A 20,318-nucleotide genomic window follows, 5' to 3' on the forward strand; every position below is an offset into this window, starting at 1 on the left:
CCTGGTCTGCATACGCAGCCAGGTCCGGACCTTCCGCCTCCAGGCCCTGCAGAGACTCCTCTTCAGTGCAGGTAGTCCGGCATGGGGCACCTTGGCGCGCGCTTTCCTCCGCCGCCTCCGAGGGCTCCGATACGACCGGCAGCTCTTTTTCATCCACCCGAGGGGTCTTCCGCGAGACCTCTCAGAGCTGCCGGAATTCTACCAGGACCTCCTCCAGACCTGGAAGCTGTTCTCGGCGACCAGGTCCGTTGTGGCCTCCGAGGGGGCAGACCTCCTCGCGGAGCCCCTGCTCCACAATCCAGCCTTGTGCGTGCAGGTGGCGGAGTCTCCCTCGGTGCGCCGGAGGCTGATCCTGGCAGAAACCACCATGGTCGGAGACCTCCTGGACTACGACAGGGGGGACTGGGTGGATCCCCGAGCGCTCGCTCGGCGCATGGGGCTCTCCACCCCCCGAACCCCTCTGCGCCTACTCCAGGAGGTGAAGGCGGCTTTGCCGCGGCCCGCTCTCGACTTCCTGCAGCGGTCCTTGCGAGAGGGTACACCCCGCCCCTCCCCTCCTGCAAAGCCTCCGTCCCTTATTATTGGGCCCCTGTTCCACGGGCCCCCCCGGCCTCCCCACCCCTGGACCCCCAGCCGGCTGCAAAATCTGCAGCCGGTCTGTTTCCAAGCCGCGCCAAGGCAACATCTGTACACGCTCGTGCTCCACACCCTGCATTTCCCCACCCTCGTGTCCCGCCCTGATACCAAATGGCGGGACTATCTAAGACCCGTAGAGGGTGGGGAACCCCGATGGGCCAGCGTCTATTCCGATCTAATTCCGCGGCCCATCGGGGACATCAGTTGGCGGCTCCTTCACGGAGCCATGAGCACGGGCGTGTACTTGGCGCGGTTCACCCCTATCCCAGACACCTGCCCCTTCTGCGGCGTGAGGGAGAACCTGGCGCACGCCTACCTCGAATGCGCCAGGTTGCAGCCCCTATTCCGGCTCCTCCAGAACCTCTTATTGAGGTTCTGGCTGCACTTTTCCCCCCACCTATTCATCTACGCACACCCTATCCGTGGCCCCACAAAGTCGCGAGACCTCCTCGTCAACCTCCTCCTGGCTCTAGCTAAGGGCACCATCTACAATACCAGGAGGAGGATGCTGGACGAGGGGGTTCTCTGCGACTGTGGGGCCTATTTCCGCTCCTCCCTTGTGTCACGAATCCGGGCGGAGTTCCTCTGGGCGGCGTCCACTGGCTCCATCGACAGCTTTGAGGAGCAGTGGGCGCTGTCCGGGGTTCTCTGCTCGGTGTCCCCATCCGGCTCCCTTATTTTGAACCTCTAACCCGCACTCCTTGATCCTTTATTCATTATTTGTCCCAAGTAATTAGTTGGACATGGGTCCAGTGTCTCTCCCATAAGGCTGGGGAGGGGCTTTTAGAAGGTGGGCGGGCTTTGCCCGCCCACCATCCCATGTTTTCAAATAAACGGTAGACAGGATACTGGGCTAGATGGACCTTTGGTCTGAACCAGTACGGCCGTTCTTATGGGATTGGTCCTGCCTAGAGCAGGGGGCTGGACTTGATGACCTTCTGAGGTCTCTTCCAGCTCTATGGGTCTATGATTCTATGAGCATGCTCAGTAAACACTAGGTATGAAATTCTGAGGAAGCTGTTTGTGACGCTACAGCCATTTTGTGTAGAGACAGTGCCATGTCGCAAAGGTTGATGGGGAAACAGCTCGGGGAATGGGGTAAAACTATTTAACTGGGCGCATACAGTAGTTCCTTAGCGACGAATTATCTTTAGAGTCGGCGCGGAACCGAGCGATGTTGTACATTTTTCGGCAGGAATTCGTGGTATTTCCGACACCTCCAGTGGGATCCTGCGAAAGTTTCCCGGCCGGCTTATGTCAGAAGACGGATTCACCCTGCCTCTGATAGTCAGTAGCCCTGTAAGAGCTAAAGGGATTGAGGTAAAGTAGCCGTTTCCCATCACGCCTTGCGGCAACGACAAAGCGGGCTGCGGGAATGAGGTAAAAGCGGGAGTGGAGGGCGACTCGTAGGAAATTCAGCGCTAAAGCCGTGGCGGGGGAGAGAGTGAAGAGAACGACTCTAGTGTTGTAGCAACGACACCTTCCACTTCCATGGCGGAGATCAAGGTGAGGATGCCTGTACTTCACTTAACAACCTGGGATTCAGGAGGTGGAGTGGGCTGGCCGCGCCTGGCGCTGAGACAGTGGGCTAGGGCGGATGGGGGGAGGGGTCTGGGGAAGCAAGTAGATGAGGAGCCTGTTGGCCAGTCAAGTGAAAAGTCCCTGGGAGAAGTGAGGCTCAGGGACCCGAGGCCGAGCACGTAGGTGAGGCTGGGGGCTGAGAAAGGAGATAGGAGGGCAGCCTTGCTTTGGCGGGAGGGGGGACCTTCCCGGGTCGGTTTCCTACCAGCATCATCCCCCCCCCCGCCCCCAATGTACGTCTGGTCAGATATTCACCCTACTGGGGATATCCAGGCACACGTGCATCCCACTCTCTTGCTGGAGCCTACACAGTCAGTGGTGATCTAGAGAAAGGGGTAAGCAGTGACGTGGTAAAGTTTGCGGGTGATACTAAACCGTTCAAGATCGTCAAAGACCAAAGCAGACTGTGAAGAACTTCAAAAAGATCTCACCAAACTGAGTGATTGGGCAACAAAATGGCAAATGAAATTTAATGTGGATAAGTGTAAAGTAATGCACATTGGAAAAAATAACCCCAACGACACATACAATATGATGGGGGCTAATTTAGCTACCACTAATCAGGAAAGAGATTGTGGATAGTTCTCTGAAAACGTCCACACAGTGTGCAGTGGCAGTCAAAAAAGCAAATAGGATGCTAGGAATTATTTAAACAAAGGGATAGAAAATAAGGCTAAGAATACCTTACTGTCCCTATATAAAACTATAGTACGCCCACATCTTGAATATTGTGTACAGATGTGGTCTCCTCACCTCAAAAAAGATATTTTGGCATTAGAAAAGAGCAACTAAAATGATTAGGGGTTTGGAACGGGTCCCATATGAAGAGAGGTTAAGTTAAAGCGACTGGGACTTTTCAGTTTAGAAAAGAGGAGACTGAGGGCGGATATGATAGAGGTCTATAAAATCATGAGTGGTGTGGAGAGGGCCGATACAGAAAAATTATTTATTAGTTCCCATAATAGAAGAACTAGAGGACACCAAATGAAATGAATGGGTAGCAGGTTTAAAACTAATAAAAGAAAGTTCTTCTTCACACAGCGTGTAGTCAACCTGTGGCACTCCTTGCCGGAGGAGGCTGTGAAGGCTAGGACTATAACAGAGTTTAAAGAGAAGCTAGATAATTTCATGGAGGTTAGGTCCATAAAAGGCTATTAGCCAGGGGGTAAGGAATGGTGCACCTGGCCTCTGTTTGTCAAAGGCTGGAGACGGATGGCAGGAGACAAATTGCTTGATCATTGTCTTTGGTCCCCCCCCTCTGGGGCACCTGGTCCTGGCCACTGTCGGAAGACAGGATACTGGGCTAGATGGATCTTTGGTCGGACCCAGTATGGCCATCGCATCCCTGCCTCATTCTGGCTCCCAGCCCTGCAGCAGCGGGGTCGTTCTAACTCAAGAGGGCGTTTGAGCCTCTGCAGACGTCACAATCTTGTTTATAAACTTCAACAACAACAAATAGTCTGGTAGCACTAAATGTCTTTGCTGTACATATGAAGTCATATAATTTGAAAATACCATGTATCAGACCTCAACATTTACATTAAAAATCATGCGTCAGAGGGGTAGCCGTGTTAGTCTGTCTGCAAAAGCGACAAGGAGTCCTGTGGCACTTTACAGACTAACAGATTTATTGGAGCATAAGCTTTCGTGGCCAAAGACCCACTTCATCAGATGCTTATGCTCTCTTGTACATTTTAAAGGAGGGATGCAAAACATGGCATGCAGCCTTGGGCCAGCGGGAAGTCCCACTGACTCTGGGCTGCACGTGGTGTGCCAGCTTTGAAATGTACAAGAGTCCCCATCGGGGGCTCTTGCGCATTTCAAAGCGGAAGCACACTGATGGAGCTTGGCGTCCCCCCGCTGATCCTGGGCTCCATGTTGCGCTGCCAATTTGAAATGCCACGCGGCGCCCGGGGTCATCTGGGGAGGCCCCAGCTGATCCTGGGGCGCCAGGTGGCGCTGCCCTTTGAAACACTGCCTTGGCGTTTCAAAGGGGCAGCGCTGCACAGCTGAGCTGGGGATCAGCTGTGAGGCACTGCCCTTTGAGGTACCCCCTCTTCCTCCCCCCCCCCCCCTTTTTGCTGAGGCAGCAAGGGGGAGATTGACTAGTTGACTAGTGTTTAACACCAGGGAGCCAACATGTAACCTGTGGCGGGGGCCTTGGCCCTGTGGGGCTGGAGCAGCCCCCTTCTCGGAGCAGGCAGGGAGCTGCTCCAGCCCCACCAGTAAGCCTCCCCTGTTAAGGGTGGTGCTTGCTGGTTAACCTTTCACATCCCTAGTTAATACTGCATATTTTGAAAGGCTAAATAAAATTTAGATGAGTGGTGTTCAGACTGTGATGTACAGTACTATTTACACTTTGTTACTGTATCATGTACTTAGACCAGTGGTTCTCAAACTCTTTGGCCCATGGATCACCTGTCTCAATGCAAACCTTTGTGTGGGCCACCAGTTTCTAATGGAAATTTGCCGTTAATTACATAATTACGCCCAAGACATTTTGCTAGTGCTGCAGCTAGGGAGACTGGTTTAATTTAACCAGTAAAAGGAAATATTTAATTTAAATTATTAAACAGATTAAGCGCTTTAACTTTCTCATGTTAGTTTGTCAACCTTCATTTTAAATAAAGTAAAATATTAATTTATGTCCCACACAAAAGGTTTCAATGTTTTCTTTATTTATGGCAGGGGTGGGGAACCTTGTTTGGGTTGGGGGCCACTGACCCATAGAAACATCAGGAGTGGGTGAGAGGGGTGGGAGTGTAGGTTCTGGGCATGAGGGGAAAGGGGGGGGGGGGGGAATTTACCTGCCTTTGCTCACGCTCGCCTCCTGCCCCCTGGGAAGTGGTAGTGCATGGAGCCATTTCTGGCTCCACTTCTTCCCTGAGAACTGAATCTGGAGGGGAATCTTCCTTCCCCGCCCCCAGGGAAGCCAGCGCTGGTGCTCTAACCTGGGGGGGGGGGGGGGGGGTGAGGCTGGAGTGCAGCGCCAGTGTGGGCTCCTTGCTGCGAGGAGAGGGGGGGAAGGGTAGGGAGGGTCTGAGCTCTAGCCACAGATCACTGCCTTCCAGGTGGCCTGTGGACGACAGTTTGAGAAACACTGACTTAGGAATGACTTTGAATGTTCTAAGTACCTTTAATAACATGTTATACAGGTGTAGCCACTGTAGAAGCGTTCTTAAAACTGCATTATTGCGATTGAGCATTCTTTTCACAGGACATGCATGAGGAACATGACACGTCAGCTGAGAACGCAGATGATTCTAGCCTTGATCCTCAATTTGAGCCCATAGTTTCCCTTCCTGAACAAGAGATCAAGACCCTTGAGGAGGATGAGGAAGAACTCTTTAAGATGTAAGTAGGATGGCACTGAGTATGTATCTAATCACTCATTGTTTTTAAATTTTGAAAAACATTGTCAGGGATGGTACTTGGTTCTGCCATGAGGGCAGGGGACTGGACTCGACCTCTGAAGGTCCCTTCCAGTTCTATGGGAGTTATATCTCCATATATTTCTTATTTAATAAAAAATAGGAAGGTAGCCTTTTGCAAAACACTGAACCGGTTACTGGCCTAAGACAATGTAGTCCTAATAGACGCATCATATGCTATCTTCTTTCTAATATCTCTGTCATTGGAATGTTGGGGCTGCCCTAGTGTAACATGATAAAATCCTTACTCCCTAATATTGGAAATTTTTGGATTAGAAAAAATTAAAATGTTCAGTTGAACTGTGCATAAACGTTGGGTCTAGAGATGTGTAATTGTGTTCAAAGTAGGTTTTTCCTCTTAACTTTTTTAAATACATTTTGCTTAAATGTTTGGGTCATTATGACCCCCCCCCCCTTTTTTACAACCAGTCTGCATAATTACTGCATCAACATTTAATAGAGGGGGTGGGACATTTACACCTCCAGTCTAACTGTTCCATGATTCCCTTCTGTCGCCATCTGGAGCAGTCATGGAAACAACCTCTTGCCTGCTAACACAGTGGAAAGAGCATTAAATTAATAACTATAAGCCAGTTTGTCCAGTTTTCTAGTTATCTGAAAAGTTGATTTTTTTTTTTTAAATGCCTTTTCCTAAGGTGGAGTAGTTCATGTAGCACAGAAGCTAAGATGCATTTTTCTTGCTCTGTGATGCTCCCGCTTCAAATAGGTGCAAAGTGCTTTTGTGCAAAGTCAGATGGCCAGAAGTAGTCCTTTTCAAATTCTTGTTTCAGCATGTGCTCCTGTAAGAGACTCTGATAACACATCCTTCTAAGAGAACATCTCCAAAAACTGACCAGCATGAATAGTGTGATCGTTAAGCTTTTCTCTGATGCACAGTCTGAGTGAAAGAAGCCCTTCTCTTACAAAGACAACTACCAGAACCTATTTCAGTGTTTCTTTGTCTAAGGATCAGAGAGCCTTTTTAATAGAGTTTAGGGGAAAGCCTCTTAAGGGTGCCTGCTGTTCAATAGCTTATACAGCAAAAAGGCATTTTGACAAGAATTGCTGAGACCTGCCTGGATATCAGTGCTTTGGGCTTTCCTGAATCCTAGGGTTCCAAAAAAAGATCAGGACACCTTGAATCCAGGTAGATGATCTGCATCAGGATGCATGTCAAAAGTGGACTGGCTGAAGCATAGGACTCAACCTTCCCACGAGGATGTGATAGTGCAGGTTTTTCAAATCCTAACTCCTGGTTACTTCCTTTAGTGAGAACTTTTATCTGGAGCTTAGCTGCAGACACAGTTGAGGAGGCCCCCCTTACCTTGGTTCAGAAATACATTCAGACCTTTTCAAGCTACAACTTCATTAATATCAAGAAGGTGAATGACTACAATCCTTTCCATTAGCTCCTTGCCCTACCTTTTCAGAGAGGTCACTGCCTAAGTTCTAAGCCATGCAGCTGCCTGTTAAACTGTGCTCAGGGCCACGCCATGCCCCAAGCCCTGGACTGGCCACAGCAAGGGGCAAGGTGCCCTGACCACAACCCCGCCCTTGCACGGACCTGCTTTAGTTGGGGAATGGGTGCTCCTTTTCCAACCCAGCCCTGCTGGAGCTGCTGCAGCCATGGAAAGGCGCCTCTCTCACCTGGCCTCAAGTTGCTGTGGTGAGAGAGGTCTGTGGTATTTCTCTCTTTCAGGAGCAACCTGCATTCCAAACACCTCAACACCCTCACCGCTCCCACCCCAGCCCCGAACCCTCTCCTTCACCCCAGACCTCACACTCCCAGCTGGAGCCCTTACTCCGCAGCTCTGAGCCCCCTCCCATGCTTCAAACCCCTTGGACCCACCCCTGCGGCACACGGTCCATGTGCAGAATAAGTTTTACGTACACCAGTATGTCACACATCACCTCCATATTGGTTCACATTTAAAAAAAGAAGCCCTCATTCTGCCCATGGACATTTAAAAAAAAAAAAAAAAAAAAAATTAGCAGTGACCAGCATTCCCTCTACCTAATCTTCCCCCACCAGGGGTGTGGAGGGCCAATGACAAGTGAGAAGTGTACCCAAAAAAACTCCCTCACTACCGTGGACACTCCCCCTGCCCCCAAGTGGGAAGGACAAAAAGCCTTCACAGATGTGAAAGGTGGGGGAAGGCAGGCAACTCCTCTCACTCCCCTTGCACTCCAGCCCAAAGGGGAGGGAGGTGCCGAAGCTCAGTGCTTTAACCCCCCCCCCCCCCCCCCCCCCCCCCGGGCCAGATTAACTCTTCTGGGGACTGTAGATTGTGGGGAGGCTCTGGGCTAGGGTCAGAAACTAGGGGTTCAGTGTGTAGGAGCAAAAGAGCGCGCTTTTTGCGCAAAAGAGTGCTGTGTAGATGGCACCTTTTTGTGCACACAACCCCTTTTGCGCAAGAACCCTTATTCCTCATTTTTTGAGGAATGAGGGCTTTTGCGCAAAAACCTCTTCTGCAAAAGGATTGGAAGAGAATATGCAAATGAGCACTCCATTTGCATTTCCTCTTCTGGGAAAAGTTCATAGTGTAACTGTAGGGAATAATTCTGGACACTCTGGATGTAGGTGAAAACAAGCTGAGGATTTATTGTACACCAGCGCTGGTGGAGTACCAACCAGAGGTTAACCTGGAGAGCACTAGTTAATCAAAGCATTACAATGAATTATATAGGCAGCAGGTGGGCGGAGTGGAAACAGTTTCATAGGTCCTGGCGGCAAGACTTAATGAGCACATAAGCCAGTAAACTACAAAGGTTACACAGCATCTCCACTCATTGCCAATTAAACATCTTATCAATAATACAGGTAGTTATTCCTAACAAGCTAAATAAGCCAACATAAACAAAAGACATGGGCTGTGTCTACACTGGCAAGTTATTCTGGAAAATCAGCCGCTTTTCCAGAAAAACTTGCCAGCTGTCTACACTGGCTGCTTGAATTTCCGGAAAAGCACTGACGATCTAATGTAAAATCATCAGTGCTTTTCCGGAAAAACTATGCTGCTCCCGTTCGGGCAAAAGTCTTTTTCCGGAACAGTTTTCCGGAAAAGGGCCAGTGTAGACAGCACAGTAGTGTTTTTCACAAAAAAGCCCCGTTGGCAAAAATGACGATCGGGGCTTTTTTGCGGAAAAGCACGTCTAGATTGGCCACGGACGCTTTTCCGGAAAAAGTGGTTTTCCGGAAAAGCGTCCTGCCAATCTAGACGTGCTTTTCTGGAAATGCTTTTAACGGAAAACTTTTCCGTTAAAAGCATTTCCGGAAAATCATGCCAGTGTAGACGTAGCCATGTTGATGGCAACTTTGTCTGCTGAAATTATGATGCGTCTACTGCGGGGTGATAGTGCCTTGCGTTGGTGTGGTCCTTGGGATCCAGGTTTATTTTCTAGAATTAAAGGAGACAGTGACAACGACTTCCGTAAAGTTTGTTTGCAGCCAGGGTCTTATCGGAGTGAGGCCCTCTTGGAATGTGGTTGCCAGGGCGACCAGGGTCATGGTAGCTGCTTGTTCTGTGTGTTCCCAGGCCTGGCCTCAAATTTTGGATTTTAATAGGGATTCTTAGCAGAATACCATGGACTGCCTCAGTTTACCCCTACAGTAGCTGTAACCTAAGGGTTTTGTGGAGCCAGTGTTTTGAAGGAGAAAAGGGAATGATTTAGGATGTAGCCTTGCAGGGAGGAGTGGTTGCCTTTCCCGCCTTCCCCCTCAGTTGCCCCATTTGTGCCCTTCCCCCGCTGGTTCCCTCCCTCCCTGTATACTTTGTAGTGGGAGGGAACGGTTGCTCCCCCCCCCCCCCCCCCAAAATCATGAACCCCATCTCCTCACGTCTCTGCCCCTCTCTTGAGCTCTCTCCTCTGCCTCCACCCTTGCAGGGAGAAGTGGTTACTGCCCCCCCCCCCCCCCCCCAGTCTCCCTCAGTTCCCCCACCTCATTTGGTGCCGCCCTCCCTAGCCTCCAGTCTAGCGAGGAGGAGCAGTTGCTATCCTCTTTCCCTTCCCTTCCCTTCCCTTCCCTTCCCTTCCCTTCATGCCCTCCTCCCCTGCCTGCTGCTTGGTGAGGAGGAGCAGTTGACCCTTACCCCCTCCCTCACAATCTGCTTTCTCCAACACCCCCCCCCCCCCCCCCCGTGATGGACGTGGTCCCCACCCCTGTTGACCCCAAGGTCACCCTGTTGCCAATGACACGCGACCCCTGAGGCTGACCGCCCGACCCCTGGTCCGGACTCTGCCATGGCCGACAGTCCCCCCCGATTTGGGAGGAGCCTCCATTTCAGCTGGTAAAAAGGGCCAGGGGAAGAAGGGCAAAGGCTCGGCCCGAAAGGCCAAAACCCCTGCAGCCACCCCGCCCGCCACAGCTCCGACACCCATGACCTTCTTACCTCCTTCCTCCCCAGTGCCACACTGTTGCCTGCCCTCTCCACCCGCTATTCCTCCAGGGAGACCTGGTGCTTCCTCTGCCGGGTGCTGGGGCACGTCCAGAGGGATTGCCCCCTGGCCTGATCCGAAGAGGCATCTGGGCTCCAGGAGGGTGCTGGTCCCAACACGGCTAGCTGCCCGCCCCTCCTCCCCCTGCCAAGGGCTCTGCTCAGGTGCCGGGGGCACCCCCACCGGCGTGCCCTGGTGAGCAGGTGGGCCCTGCCTTTGTCCAGTCTGAACCTGTGGGGCCCATGGAGGAGAAGGTGGCACAGTTGCCACCGGGTGAGGAAGAGGGTTCAACTCAGTGGGAGTTTTCCCTGCCCCCTGTTCCTCCCTTGCCTCCTAGATGCCCCTGAGTATCATCTGTGCGCCCCCCCCCCCCCCCTCCCCCCGGCTCTGCCCCTGCTGACCAGCCCCGTGCCTCCACCTCGGAGGACAGGATGCTCATCCGGGGGAAGCACAGGTTTAGCGGACCCACTCTCCCCCCTTGGACTTGGAGGGTGGGAAGGCCCACCATAAAATACTGAGGGGGGCCACCGCTGCCGACATCTCCCCTGACGAGCATCAGCAGGAGGCACCAGCCAAGGACGCCATGCTAGTGGAGGGGAATGCCCCGTCACCCTCGGACTCCATCCCTGAGGAGGCCTCGGATGGAGCTCCCTGGCCCCTCTACCATCCGTGACCCCCTGCCGCTATTGCTGAGGCAATTGTTGCCTCGGCAGGGAGGACTCTGGGGCCGTGGGGATGGACTTCAGCTCCATCTTGGAGGAGATCGAGGCCCTGGGTCTGACCCTCCTTGCCCAGGGGTAAGAACTCCTTGCCAACGGGCCTCGGTCTGGGTGGTGACTCAGCTGTGCCGCCCCCTCCTCCTCCTTCCCCCATGTCCCAGGTGGCTGCCCCCCGCTTGCACCCTTGGGGTGCCCCTAATACTGCCCGTGGTCCTGGCCCTTAGAAGCACTCTGCCTGAGGCTGCCGAGCCCCATGCTCATGGGTGCCCCCTCCATCTCTGAGGCGGAGCGGTCGCCCTCCCTCCTTGTTAGGATGGTGAAAGCTGGTGGGCCCCCAACGGACGCCATGGCTTTGGACATAAGGTCCACCCAGCCATCCAAGCCTGGTGTTGACGTGGGCCCCCTTCCCACCTCCCTCCCCTTGGTCACAGACCCCATTCGGGAGGTGCCACAATCTGGTGGCCCAGACCTGGGGGACTGTACCCTCGCCCTGTTTATATGTCCTGGCCCTTCTCCATGTCCTAACCCCTCCCATGCTCCTGTCCCTACCCTGGGTTCCGATCCCACCCCTACTTGTGGCCCCAGTCCCACCCCTATTCCTACTCCCAGCCCTGCTCCTACTACCACTCTCATCCCTACTCCCGGCCTGACTTCCACTCCCAATCCTGACCCTAATCCTCCTTACATCCCCACTGTGATGCCCGTTTCCCACCATTACTGCCACCCCCATGAGGGCCGTTTCGTTTCCGCTACCTATGGGTGGCTGGAGCGGGAGGGCTGATTTGCTCTTGTCCCATAGGGGCTGCCCTGTTGCCTCCACTGCCCTTTCTCCCACTGGGGATGGAGACGGGCAGCATGGCACCATGGCTTTTGGCGATGAGCTGGGGATCTGATCCCTGTTGGCCTGTCTCCGCAGCCCACAAGACCCATCTGGGGACCCAGACAGAGGTAGACCCTTCTGTCCTGGCCCCCTCAATGCTGAGGGCTGAGCTGCGCCAGTTACTCGCGGGCACCTGCAGGGCTAAGGTCAAGGTGCAGCTTGCCCTTCGGCGCTAGGGGGATTTTAACTGTATCCTCCGGGCCACAAAGGCCCTTATGCAGGGACAGGGACCAAGAGGCAGGACATGGCAGCCTACCGCTGGACCCGCAAATTCCGTGATGCTCTCCTGGCCTTCGGGTCAGGGAGCAGTCTGCTTTGGGAGGCCGACGAGCACCCTGCCCACGAGGAGCCACCCCAGCCTTCAACATGAAGTATATCATCTTAGCGACATTAAATGCCCCCAGGCTGTAGGGCCGTTCTCCACAGGAGCCGGGTGCTCTCCTTCCTTCAGGAGGGGGGTGTTAGAGAAGAAACAGGCAACCCAGGAGCGGATGGGGTAAATGGAACTGCTTTGTTGCCCACGCATGTTTACCTCGGACATTCAACACATTGTCCACCTTCCTAGGCACCTTGGATCCTCAGATATGCTTGGTCCTGGGCAGGGACTTCAACACCACCCTTGAGAACTGGGATCACTCAGGAATCGAACTGCCAGGCTGTGGCAGACGTCCTCGTGGAGATGGTAGACCACCACTCCCTGGTGGACGTCTGGCGTGACTACCACCTGGACGATGCCACCACCTTCACCTATGTCCGGGTGGGGGATGATTGGTTGCGCTGCTCCCGGTTGGACCGCATATACTTATTGCGTTTCTGCCTAGTACAGGCCCACTCCTCCAGCGTCTGGATGGCCCTGTTCACAGGCCATCATTTGGTGGCCATGAAAGCCTCCCTTAGCAGGGGGAGGCTGGGGCTGGCCTCTTGGCACTTGAACAATAGCATGCTGGAGGATGTGGGCTTCGTGGCGTCCTTCCGGGAGTTCTGGCTGGCCTGGCGAGGCAGTGACCCGCCTTTCCCTCGGTGCGGCAATGGTGGCACGTGGGGAAGGTACGCGCCCGGCTCTTCTGCCACAACTAGTCCCAGGGCGCCAGCTGGCGGAGGGATGCGGCGATAGAGCAGCTGGAGCGGGAGGTTTTGAAGCTTGAGGCGCCTGGCATCTGACCCCGAGTATCCACCTCTCCACGAGGCGTACTGGGAGAAGCAGGAGGAACTCCGGGCCCTCAAGGACCGCCGGGCCCGGGGTGCCTTTATTCAATCTCGCATCCGTCTCCTTCTGGAGATGGATTGCGGCTCCCGCTTCTTCTATGCCCTGGAGAAAAAGAGGGGGGGCTAAAAAGCATGTCACCTGCCTCCTGGCGGAGGATGGCACCCCCCTCATGGATGTGGAGGAGATGAGTGTAAGGGCCAGGGCCTTCTACACCAGCTTATTCTCCCCAGATCTGACTGATGCCTGCAGGGTGCTCTGGACCGAGCTCCCGACAGTCAGTGTGGGGTAACAGGACCGGCTGGAGCTACCTCTCACTCTGGCCGAGCTCTTGGAAGCCCTCGGTCTCATGGCCACCAACAAAACCCTGGGCATGGACAGGCTGACTGGAGTTCTACCGTATGTTCTGGGACGTCCTTGGCCCAGACCTTGTCATTGTCTGGGGCGAGTCCTTGGAGATTGGGATCCTCCCTCTGTCATGCAGGAAAGCAGTGTTCACCTTGCTACAGAAGAGGGGGACCTCCGCGACCTTTGGAACTGGTGTCCCATCTCGCTCCTCAGCACGGACTACAAAGTTGTAGCAAAAGCCATCTCGCTGCAACTGCGGTCCGTGCTGGCGGATGTGGTCCACCCTGAGCAGACCTAAACCGTCCCGGGCCGCAGCATCTTTGATAATCTGTATCTGGTCTGGGATCTCTTGGAGCTTGGGTGTAGGGACGGTCTGTTGTTCGCCTTCCTGTCTCTGGACCAAGAGAAGGTGTTCAACAGGGTGAACCATGGGTATCTCCTGAGCACTCAGCAGGCCTTTGGCTTTGGGCTCCGTTTTGTGGACTTTCTCCAGGTGCTGTACGCCTCTGTGGCGTGTTTGGTCAGGCTCAACTGGACCCTGACGGAGCCAGTCAGCTTTGGGCAGGGAGTACATCAGGGGTGTCTGCTGTCAGGCCAGCTGTACGCCCTGGCAATCGAGCCCTTCCTCTGTCTCCTCCGTAGGCGGTTGGGGGCTCTGAGGGTATGTCTACACTACCACCCTAGTTCGAACTAGGGCGGTAATGTAGGCATACCGCACTTGCAAATGAAGCCCGGGATTTGAATTTCCCGGGCTTCATTTGCATAAGCCGGCCGGCGCCATTTTTAAATGCCGGCTTGTTCGAACCCCGTGCCGCGCGGCTACACGCGGCACGGGCTAGATAGTGCGGAATGGCTTGCTAGTTCGAACTATGTAGCCCGTGCCGCGTGTAGCCGCGCGGCACGGGGTTCGAACAAGCCGGCATTTAAAAATGGCGCCGGCCGGCTTATGCAAATGAAGCCCGGGAAATTCAAATCCCGGGCTTCATTTGCAAGTGCGGTATGCCTACATTACCGCGCTAGTTCGAACTAGCGGGGTAGTGTAGACATACCCTGAGAGCCAGAGCTACAGCTGGTCCTGTCGGCATATGCCAATGGCATGGTCCAGGACCCGGGTGGCCTCCTCTGCCCGAGTCAGCTGGGTAAAGAGCTGTGGCCTGGTGGTTGGGGACAGGTGGCAGGCAGGCTCCCTCCCACCCGCACTTCAGGCCATCAGGTGGAGCGTGGGTCCTCTGCTCTATCTGGGTGTCTTTCTATCCGCCACGCATCCTTCCCTGCTGGAGAACTGGCAGGGTTTGGAGGCCAAGGTGGGTGAGTGGCTGCGGATATGGACGGGGCTGCTCCAGTGTCTCTCCCTGCGGGGGAGGGCACTGGTGCTGAACTAACTGGTTGTGTCCATGCTCTGGCACCAGCTCAGCACCCTGAGCCTGGCCCCAGAGGTCCTGGCCAGACTCTAGAGGATAGCCCTGGAGTTCTTTTGGCTAGGAATGCACTGGGTCTCTGCAGGGGTCCTGTGTCTCCCCCTGGAGGAGGGGGGACAGGGCCTGGCCTGCATGCGCAGCCAGGTCTGGACCTTCTGCCTCCAGGCCCTGCATAGACTCCTGTATAGTGCAGGTAGTCCGGTGTGGAGCCTTTTGGCGCGCGCCTTCCTCCGCTGCTTCCGAGGGCTCCGATACGACCGGCAGCTCATTTTTATCCACCCGAGGGGTCTTCCATGAGATCTCTCAGAGCTGCTGGAGTTCTACCAGGAATTCCTCCAGACCTGGAAGCTGTTCTCAGCGACCAGGTCTGTTGTGGCCACTGAGGGTGTGTCTAGACTACAGGGTTTTGTCGACAAAAGTGGACTTTTGTCGACAAAACTATACCTGCGTCCACACTACCGCTGAGTTCTGTCGACATAACGTCGACAGAACTCAGCAGTTTTGTCGACGCTGGTAAACCTCATTTTACGAGGCATAACGCCTTCTGTCGACAGAATTCTGTCGACAGAAGGTGTTATTGCATGTAAACTGTCCTTTGTGTCTACACTACCATGTCGACAAAGCAGCTTGCTTTGTCTACAGAACTGAATGTAGTGTAGATGCTCTTTGTCGACAGAAGAAGTTTTGTCGACAGTAAGCCTGTAGTCTAGACGTACCCTCAGGGAGCAGACCTCCTTGGGGAGCCCCTGCTCCACAATCCAGCCTTGTGCGTGCAGGTGGCGGAGTCTCCCTCGGCGTGCCAGAGGCTGATCCTGGCAGAAGCCACCAAGGTCAGGGACCTCTTGGACTGCGACGGGGAGCTGGGTGGATCCCCGAGCGCTTGCTCAGTGCATGGGGCTCTCCACCCCATGAACTCCCCTGCGCCTACTCCAGGAGGTGAAGGCGGCTTTGTCGCGGCCCGCTCTCGATTTCCTGCAGCGATTCCCGCGAGAGGGTACGCTGCCCCTCGCAAGCACTCCGGCCCATGTCCTACCTCTAGTGTAGTGCTGGCTTCCCACGGGGTGGACGGTAGTCCTCTCTGAAGCCCGCGTCACTTCCGAGGGTTCCGGAAGTGCGCAGGCTGCTCCCCCTTCCACAGCTCTGTTGTGTGCTGGGGGAGGGGGCGTTGGCCCTAGAGGAGGAGTGCGGAGGCTTCCCTGCGCCGGAGGGGTGAGTTGGGCGCAGGGGTTTCCCTGCGCCACGGGAGCAGGAGTCAGCCCCAGGGTTTGGCCATGCTGCGGGAGGGAAGGGAGTTGGCCGTGCCGTGCCGCAGGGGTTGGCCGTGCTGCAGGAGGGGTGGGGGTTGCCCCTGGTGCAGGCTCCTGCGGGGGTTTGGCCCTGCCGCGGAATAGGGGGGGGTTGCCCCCAAGGCAGGCTCCCGCGGGGGTTAGCCCCGGGGCAGGCACGCTCGGGGTTTCCGTGCACTGTGGGGGGCCCGGAGGAGGCATGTGCTGGCTTCCCGCTTGGGGGGGGGGGGGGGGGAGGGAAAGAGAGAGACTCCTGGGAGGAGGCAGATGCCGGTGACTCTGCTGCCACTGGCACCCTGTCCCCGCTCCCCTGTCCCCAGCTACAGAACTCTGTCCCCATTGGCACCCTGCCCCCAGCCGCAGAACTCTGTTCCCACAAAATGTATAATTAGAAATGCTTCATTTTAGATTTAAATAGCATGAATAAAAAACAGACCATTTATTTCATAACTATAAACACGTGATTTTAATTTTATACATCGCATAATTTAAAAATAAACTGTTTATTAGAGTGTGTAAGTAAGGGCTGGGGATAGCAAGTGATGGACAGGAGGAGAATAGAGAGGGCGGGGCTTCAAGAAAGGGGCGGGGTGGTAGATCTTCGCCTGTTCGGAGATTTAAAAAGTGATCTTCGGTGTAAAAAGGTTGGAGACCACTGCCTTAGGTGATAGTGGTTCGAGCTGGGGAGGGAGGATTCAGTGAGGAGTCTGGGTGCTGGGAGAGTGGGGCTTGGTGGTGTGAGGGGAGGGATTCCCAGTGCAGGGAGCTGAGGTTTGGAAGCTGTGGCTGGAATTCAGCTGCACTGCAGTTTGGTTAAAAGGGGAGCAGCTCCTCCCCCACTTCAACTATGACAGTAGGTCTATGCAGCTGGCTTCATTCGTGTTTTTGTTCAATCATTGGTGGGAATTTGACTAGTTGCATTCCAAATATACACAGCCATCTCTTCTGTAACTGAAATTTGCATGCCCTATGTAAGGATGTTAAGAGGCAGGTAATTGGCTAATTGTGTAGTTGATACAAATTGTATGGACTACACAATTAGTCAATAAGGGAAGACACTCCGTCCCGGATTGTGCCAGGTCCAGGAGCTACCCCCTGCTGCCTCTCTGTATTTTAAATGTAGTAAGAGCAACCCTTTGCGGCAGCCTCCCATGGCCTGATACAGAGGCAGCGGCGGGAGGGGGGGAATGCGAGTAGTGGACTCAACTACTTGCTTACGTCCCTAGCCCTATGCTTAAAAAAAATTCACTTTGTGGTGGAATAAATTCAGTGCTAATATAGAGTTGTTCTGTAATTATACCTAGAAGTTTATTCAGCAAAATTTTTGTGGGGACGCAAAGTTCTTTAATGACTCAATTCATACAGTATTCTGTCCTGAACTAGTTTTCTACTGATAGCATGGTGTTTAGTTTGCCTACAAAATATACCATGATACCATCTACGTGTTTTGTTAGTCTATAAAGTGCTACCAGACCATTTGTTGTGGGGCTTTTTTTCTCCCTACAAAATATATCCTCTTGTATTCTTACTAGTTGGTGAGGACTCTGGACTTATTTCCTGTCTCCTAACATTCCATGGAGCTTTTAACATTCACCTAAGGATGAATGGGCTGAGGGCCCTTTTATTTGAGTGTGGCTTGTTCTTGGTGCAGACTCTTAATTTCTTGCTCTCTCTTTCTCAAGGCGAGCAAAGCTGTTTCGATTTGCATCAGAAAATGATCTTCCAGAGTGGAAAGAACGAGGAACCGGAGATGTGAAACTCCTGAAGCACAAGGAGAAGGGAACAATTCGCCTTCTCATGAGGAGAGATAAAACGCTAAAAATCTGTGCAAATCATTATAGTATGTTTGTTCCATTATTCACCATAACTTCCCTTTGGCTATCCCCTGTTTGTGTGCAACATAGCTATTAAGTCTTACAAGATTTGCGCATTTTTTTTTTAAACCCTTAAAGTGTATTGGGAGAATGGGTCAGTGGTCTAACAGAAGCCAATTGACAGGTGCATCCAGTTTGCCTACTTTACCTTAGCCTGCTTTACTTAATACTGTGTGTGTAATACAGGGATGGGCAATAATTTTTGACTGGGGGCCACTTCAGAAATTTTTGAAGTGGCCCTGGGCTGCTTGAAGGGGTGGGGCCAGGACACTTCTGTGCTTCCCCACCCACAGACCCTGATTGGTCTGGGGGTGGGGGAGTGTGCAAAGTCTCTGAACAGCTGGCAGTTCCCTCTAGGTGCCCATGTCCCTGGTGGTGTGAGGAGACTTTGCATGCTCCCCCAGGCCCTGATTGGCCAGGGGGCAGGGGAGCGGCAAGGCCGCAGTGGGCCAGATCAACCCGCTTGGCAGGCTGGATCTGGCCCGTGGAGGCCCTTTTGCCCACCCCTGGTGTAATATGTATAAATTAAACAGGCATCGAACTGGATGCACCTGTCTATTGGCTTCTGTTTGAAATACGCCATGGGCCAGTGGTCTGTTTTGTAATGAAGTTAATGTACAATACAATTTTTCCACTGAAACTGATTAGATGGCCAAAAGGATTGTCTTAACACAAGTAGAGGGGAAAAATGTGCAAACTGAAATCAGAAAAACTGTCCTTGTCCGAAGGGAGATGTTTGAAGCAACTGAAAAGTGTAATTGTGGGAGAATGCTATTTTCAAACACTACCTTTGTGTAGAAAATGTTATCTTTAGTGTTAGTATGCACTCTGCAACACCAACTTCATAAGATGTTCAACATGGCATCCAGATCTGCATTACAAAAGCATTTGGCAAAGAGAGCATACAGCATTCTGGTGCATGTCTTTTATATTTGTCTATGGGCTCTGTACTCATTACATGCATTAAAGGACCAAAGATGAACAAAAACTGGAACTATGGGTTCATCAAGCTTGTGGCTTCCTGGAGAAACTATAGTTGCTCTAGCTTAGTGCACTTGCCCCAGAAAAGGGTAAACAAGCAGAACAAGGCAGTAGGGATGTTAGATAGCAGGGTAATTGAATAGTCGCGTAACCACATTAATTCTTAGCGGTTAGTCGACTATTCTATAGTTCCCGGGGGCGGGCTGGCAGCCAGTGCGCTCCGGCCTCACTCCCAGGGAGCCCCCTGGCACCCCGGGCTGCTGCCTCTGTGTCAGAGGCAGCAGCTTGGGGTGCCAGGCAGGAGCCAGCCCATGAGGGGAGCCAGTTTAAAAAACAGCTCCCCATGCAGACTGGCTGCCTGCCTCCCTGCGTTGCTGCCTCTGATACAGAGGCAGCAGCGCAGGGTGGCAGCAGCCCTGTCTGTGCAGGGTCTGAGCTCCCTGCAGGCAGAGGTTGCTGGGGGGTGGGGGAGGGTGCAGGAGAGGCTGCCATGAAACAGCCCCTGTCTGCGGTGGCCTGGGCTGGCCACAGACAGAGGCTGCTCCAGCATCTGTCTGCAGGGAGCTTGGACCACTTGCAGACTGGGGCTGCTGCAGCGAGCCTGGGGCGGCTTGGCGGCAGCCTCCCTGCAGGCGGCACCATGGAGTTGGTGCAACGGGCTTTTAAGCCAGCTCCCCCCAGCACTGTCTACTACATTTTGCCCCCCCACCTCTGTATCGGGGGGGGGGGGGGGGGGAGGGGGGGAGAAGAGGAGGAAAGTAGTTGACTCAACTACCCCTGCCTTCAATAGGGGAACGCTTTAATTTTAGAATGCATTGAAACTGTGACTCTTTGCATTAATGACACTTCTAGTCAACTACACTGTCAGTATTGTCCTCCTATAGCAGATTGTTCTTTCCCACGTCCTGGAACAATATGGGCACCATCCCTTACCCCTACCCCCCCCCCCCCCTTCATATCAGCTAGCAATAATTTAATTACAATTCCCTGTGAGGTGTAACATCTTTGACATCTTAAGAGCTAACTTTCTTAATGTATTTGTGGGGCATTTGTGGAAATGTATTTCAAAATGTTATGTGCATGTAGGACTAATCGATCCTTTTTCTTTGTAGTTACACCTTTAATGGAGCTGAAGCCTAATGCTGCAAGTGACAGGGCATGGGTCTGGAACACACATGCTGACTTTGCAGATGAAAGCCCTAAACCTGAACTTCTAGCAATCCGGTTCCTAAATGCAGAAAGTGAGTGATGGCACAAGATTGGTTTCTTCTGATCATATCTATCTACCTTAAGCAGTAACCGTGGGCCATTTAGTAGTGCACAGTAGTAAAATGTGCAAGTAGGTACCACTACCTTTTGTAGCTTCTGTGATAGAAAAGAATCAGTATTTCCTGTATTTTTAGAGGATTTATCCCACTAGCTATAAGCAACCCCACTGTTTGCCTATAAGGACTGTCCCTTCTATCTAAATAGTACTGCATCAGCATTAATTCAAAATGTAGCTAGTTAATTAGTAATGCTTG

The 20,318-nt window shown here is 53.2% G+C and overlaps 1 protein-coding gene across 3 annotated transcripts in view; it reads left to right on the top strand.

Moving 5' to 3' along the window:
- The first annotated feature begins 1,681 nt into the window (after positions 1-1,681).
- LOC102460082 (ran-specific GTPase-activating protein) overlaps positions 1,682-20,318 on the top strand; it is a 56,543-nt gene continuing 37,906 nt past the window's right edge. Inside the window, exons 1-4 of one of the 3 annotated variants that reach the window (XM_075914694.1) lie at positions 1,682-2,142; positions 5,435-5,571; positions 17,623-17,780; positions 19,908-20,036. In XM_075914694.1, the coding sequence (XP_075770809.1) occupies positions 2,128-2,142; positions 5,435-5,571; positions 17,623-17,780; positions 19,908-20,036 (439 nt within the window). In that variant the 5' untranslated portion in view covers positions 1,682-2,127. The remainder of the gene's footprint in view (positions 2,143-5,434; positions 5,572-17,622; positions 17,781-19,907; positions 20,037-20,318) is intronic. The other 2 variants (XM_075914695.1, XM_075914696.1) reach the window with 2 other exon arrangements.

This window comes from Pelodiscus sinensis, unplaced genomic scaffold, assembly GCF_049634645.1.
Source record: "Pelodiscus sinensis isolate JC-2024 unplaced genomic scaffold, ASM4963464v1 ctg92, whole genome shotgun sequence".
In the NCBI taxonomy this organism is placed as follows: domain Eukaryota; kingdom Metazoa; phylum Chordata; order Testudines; family Trionychidae; genus Pelodiscus; species Pelodiscus sinensis.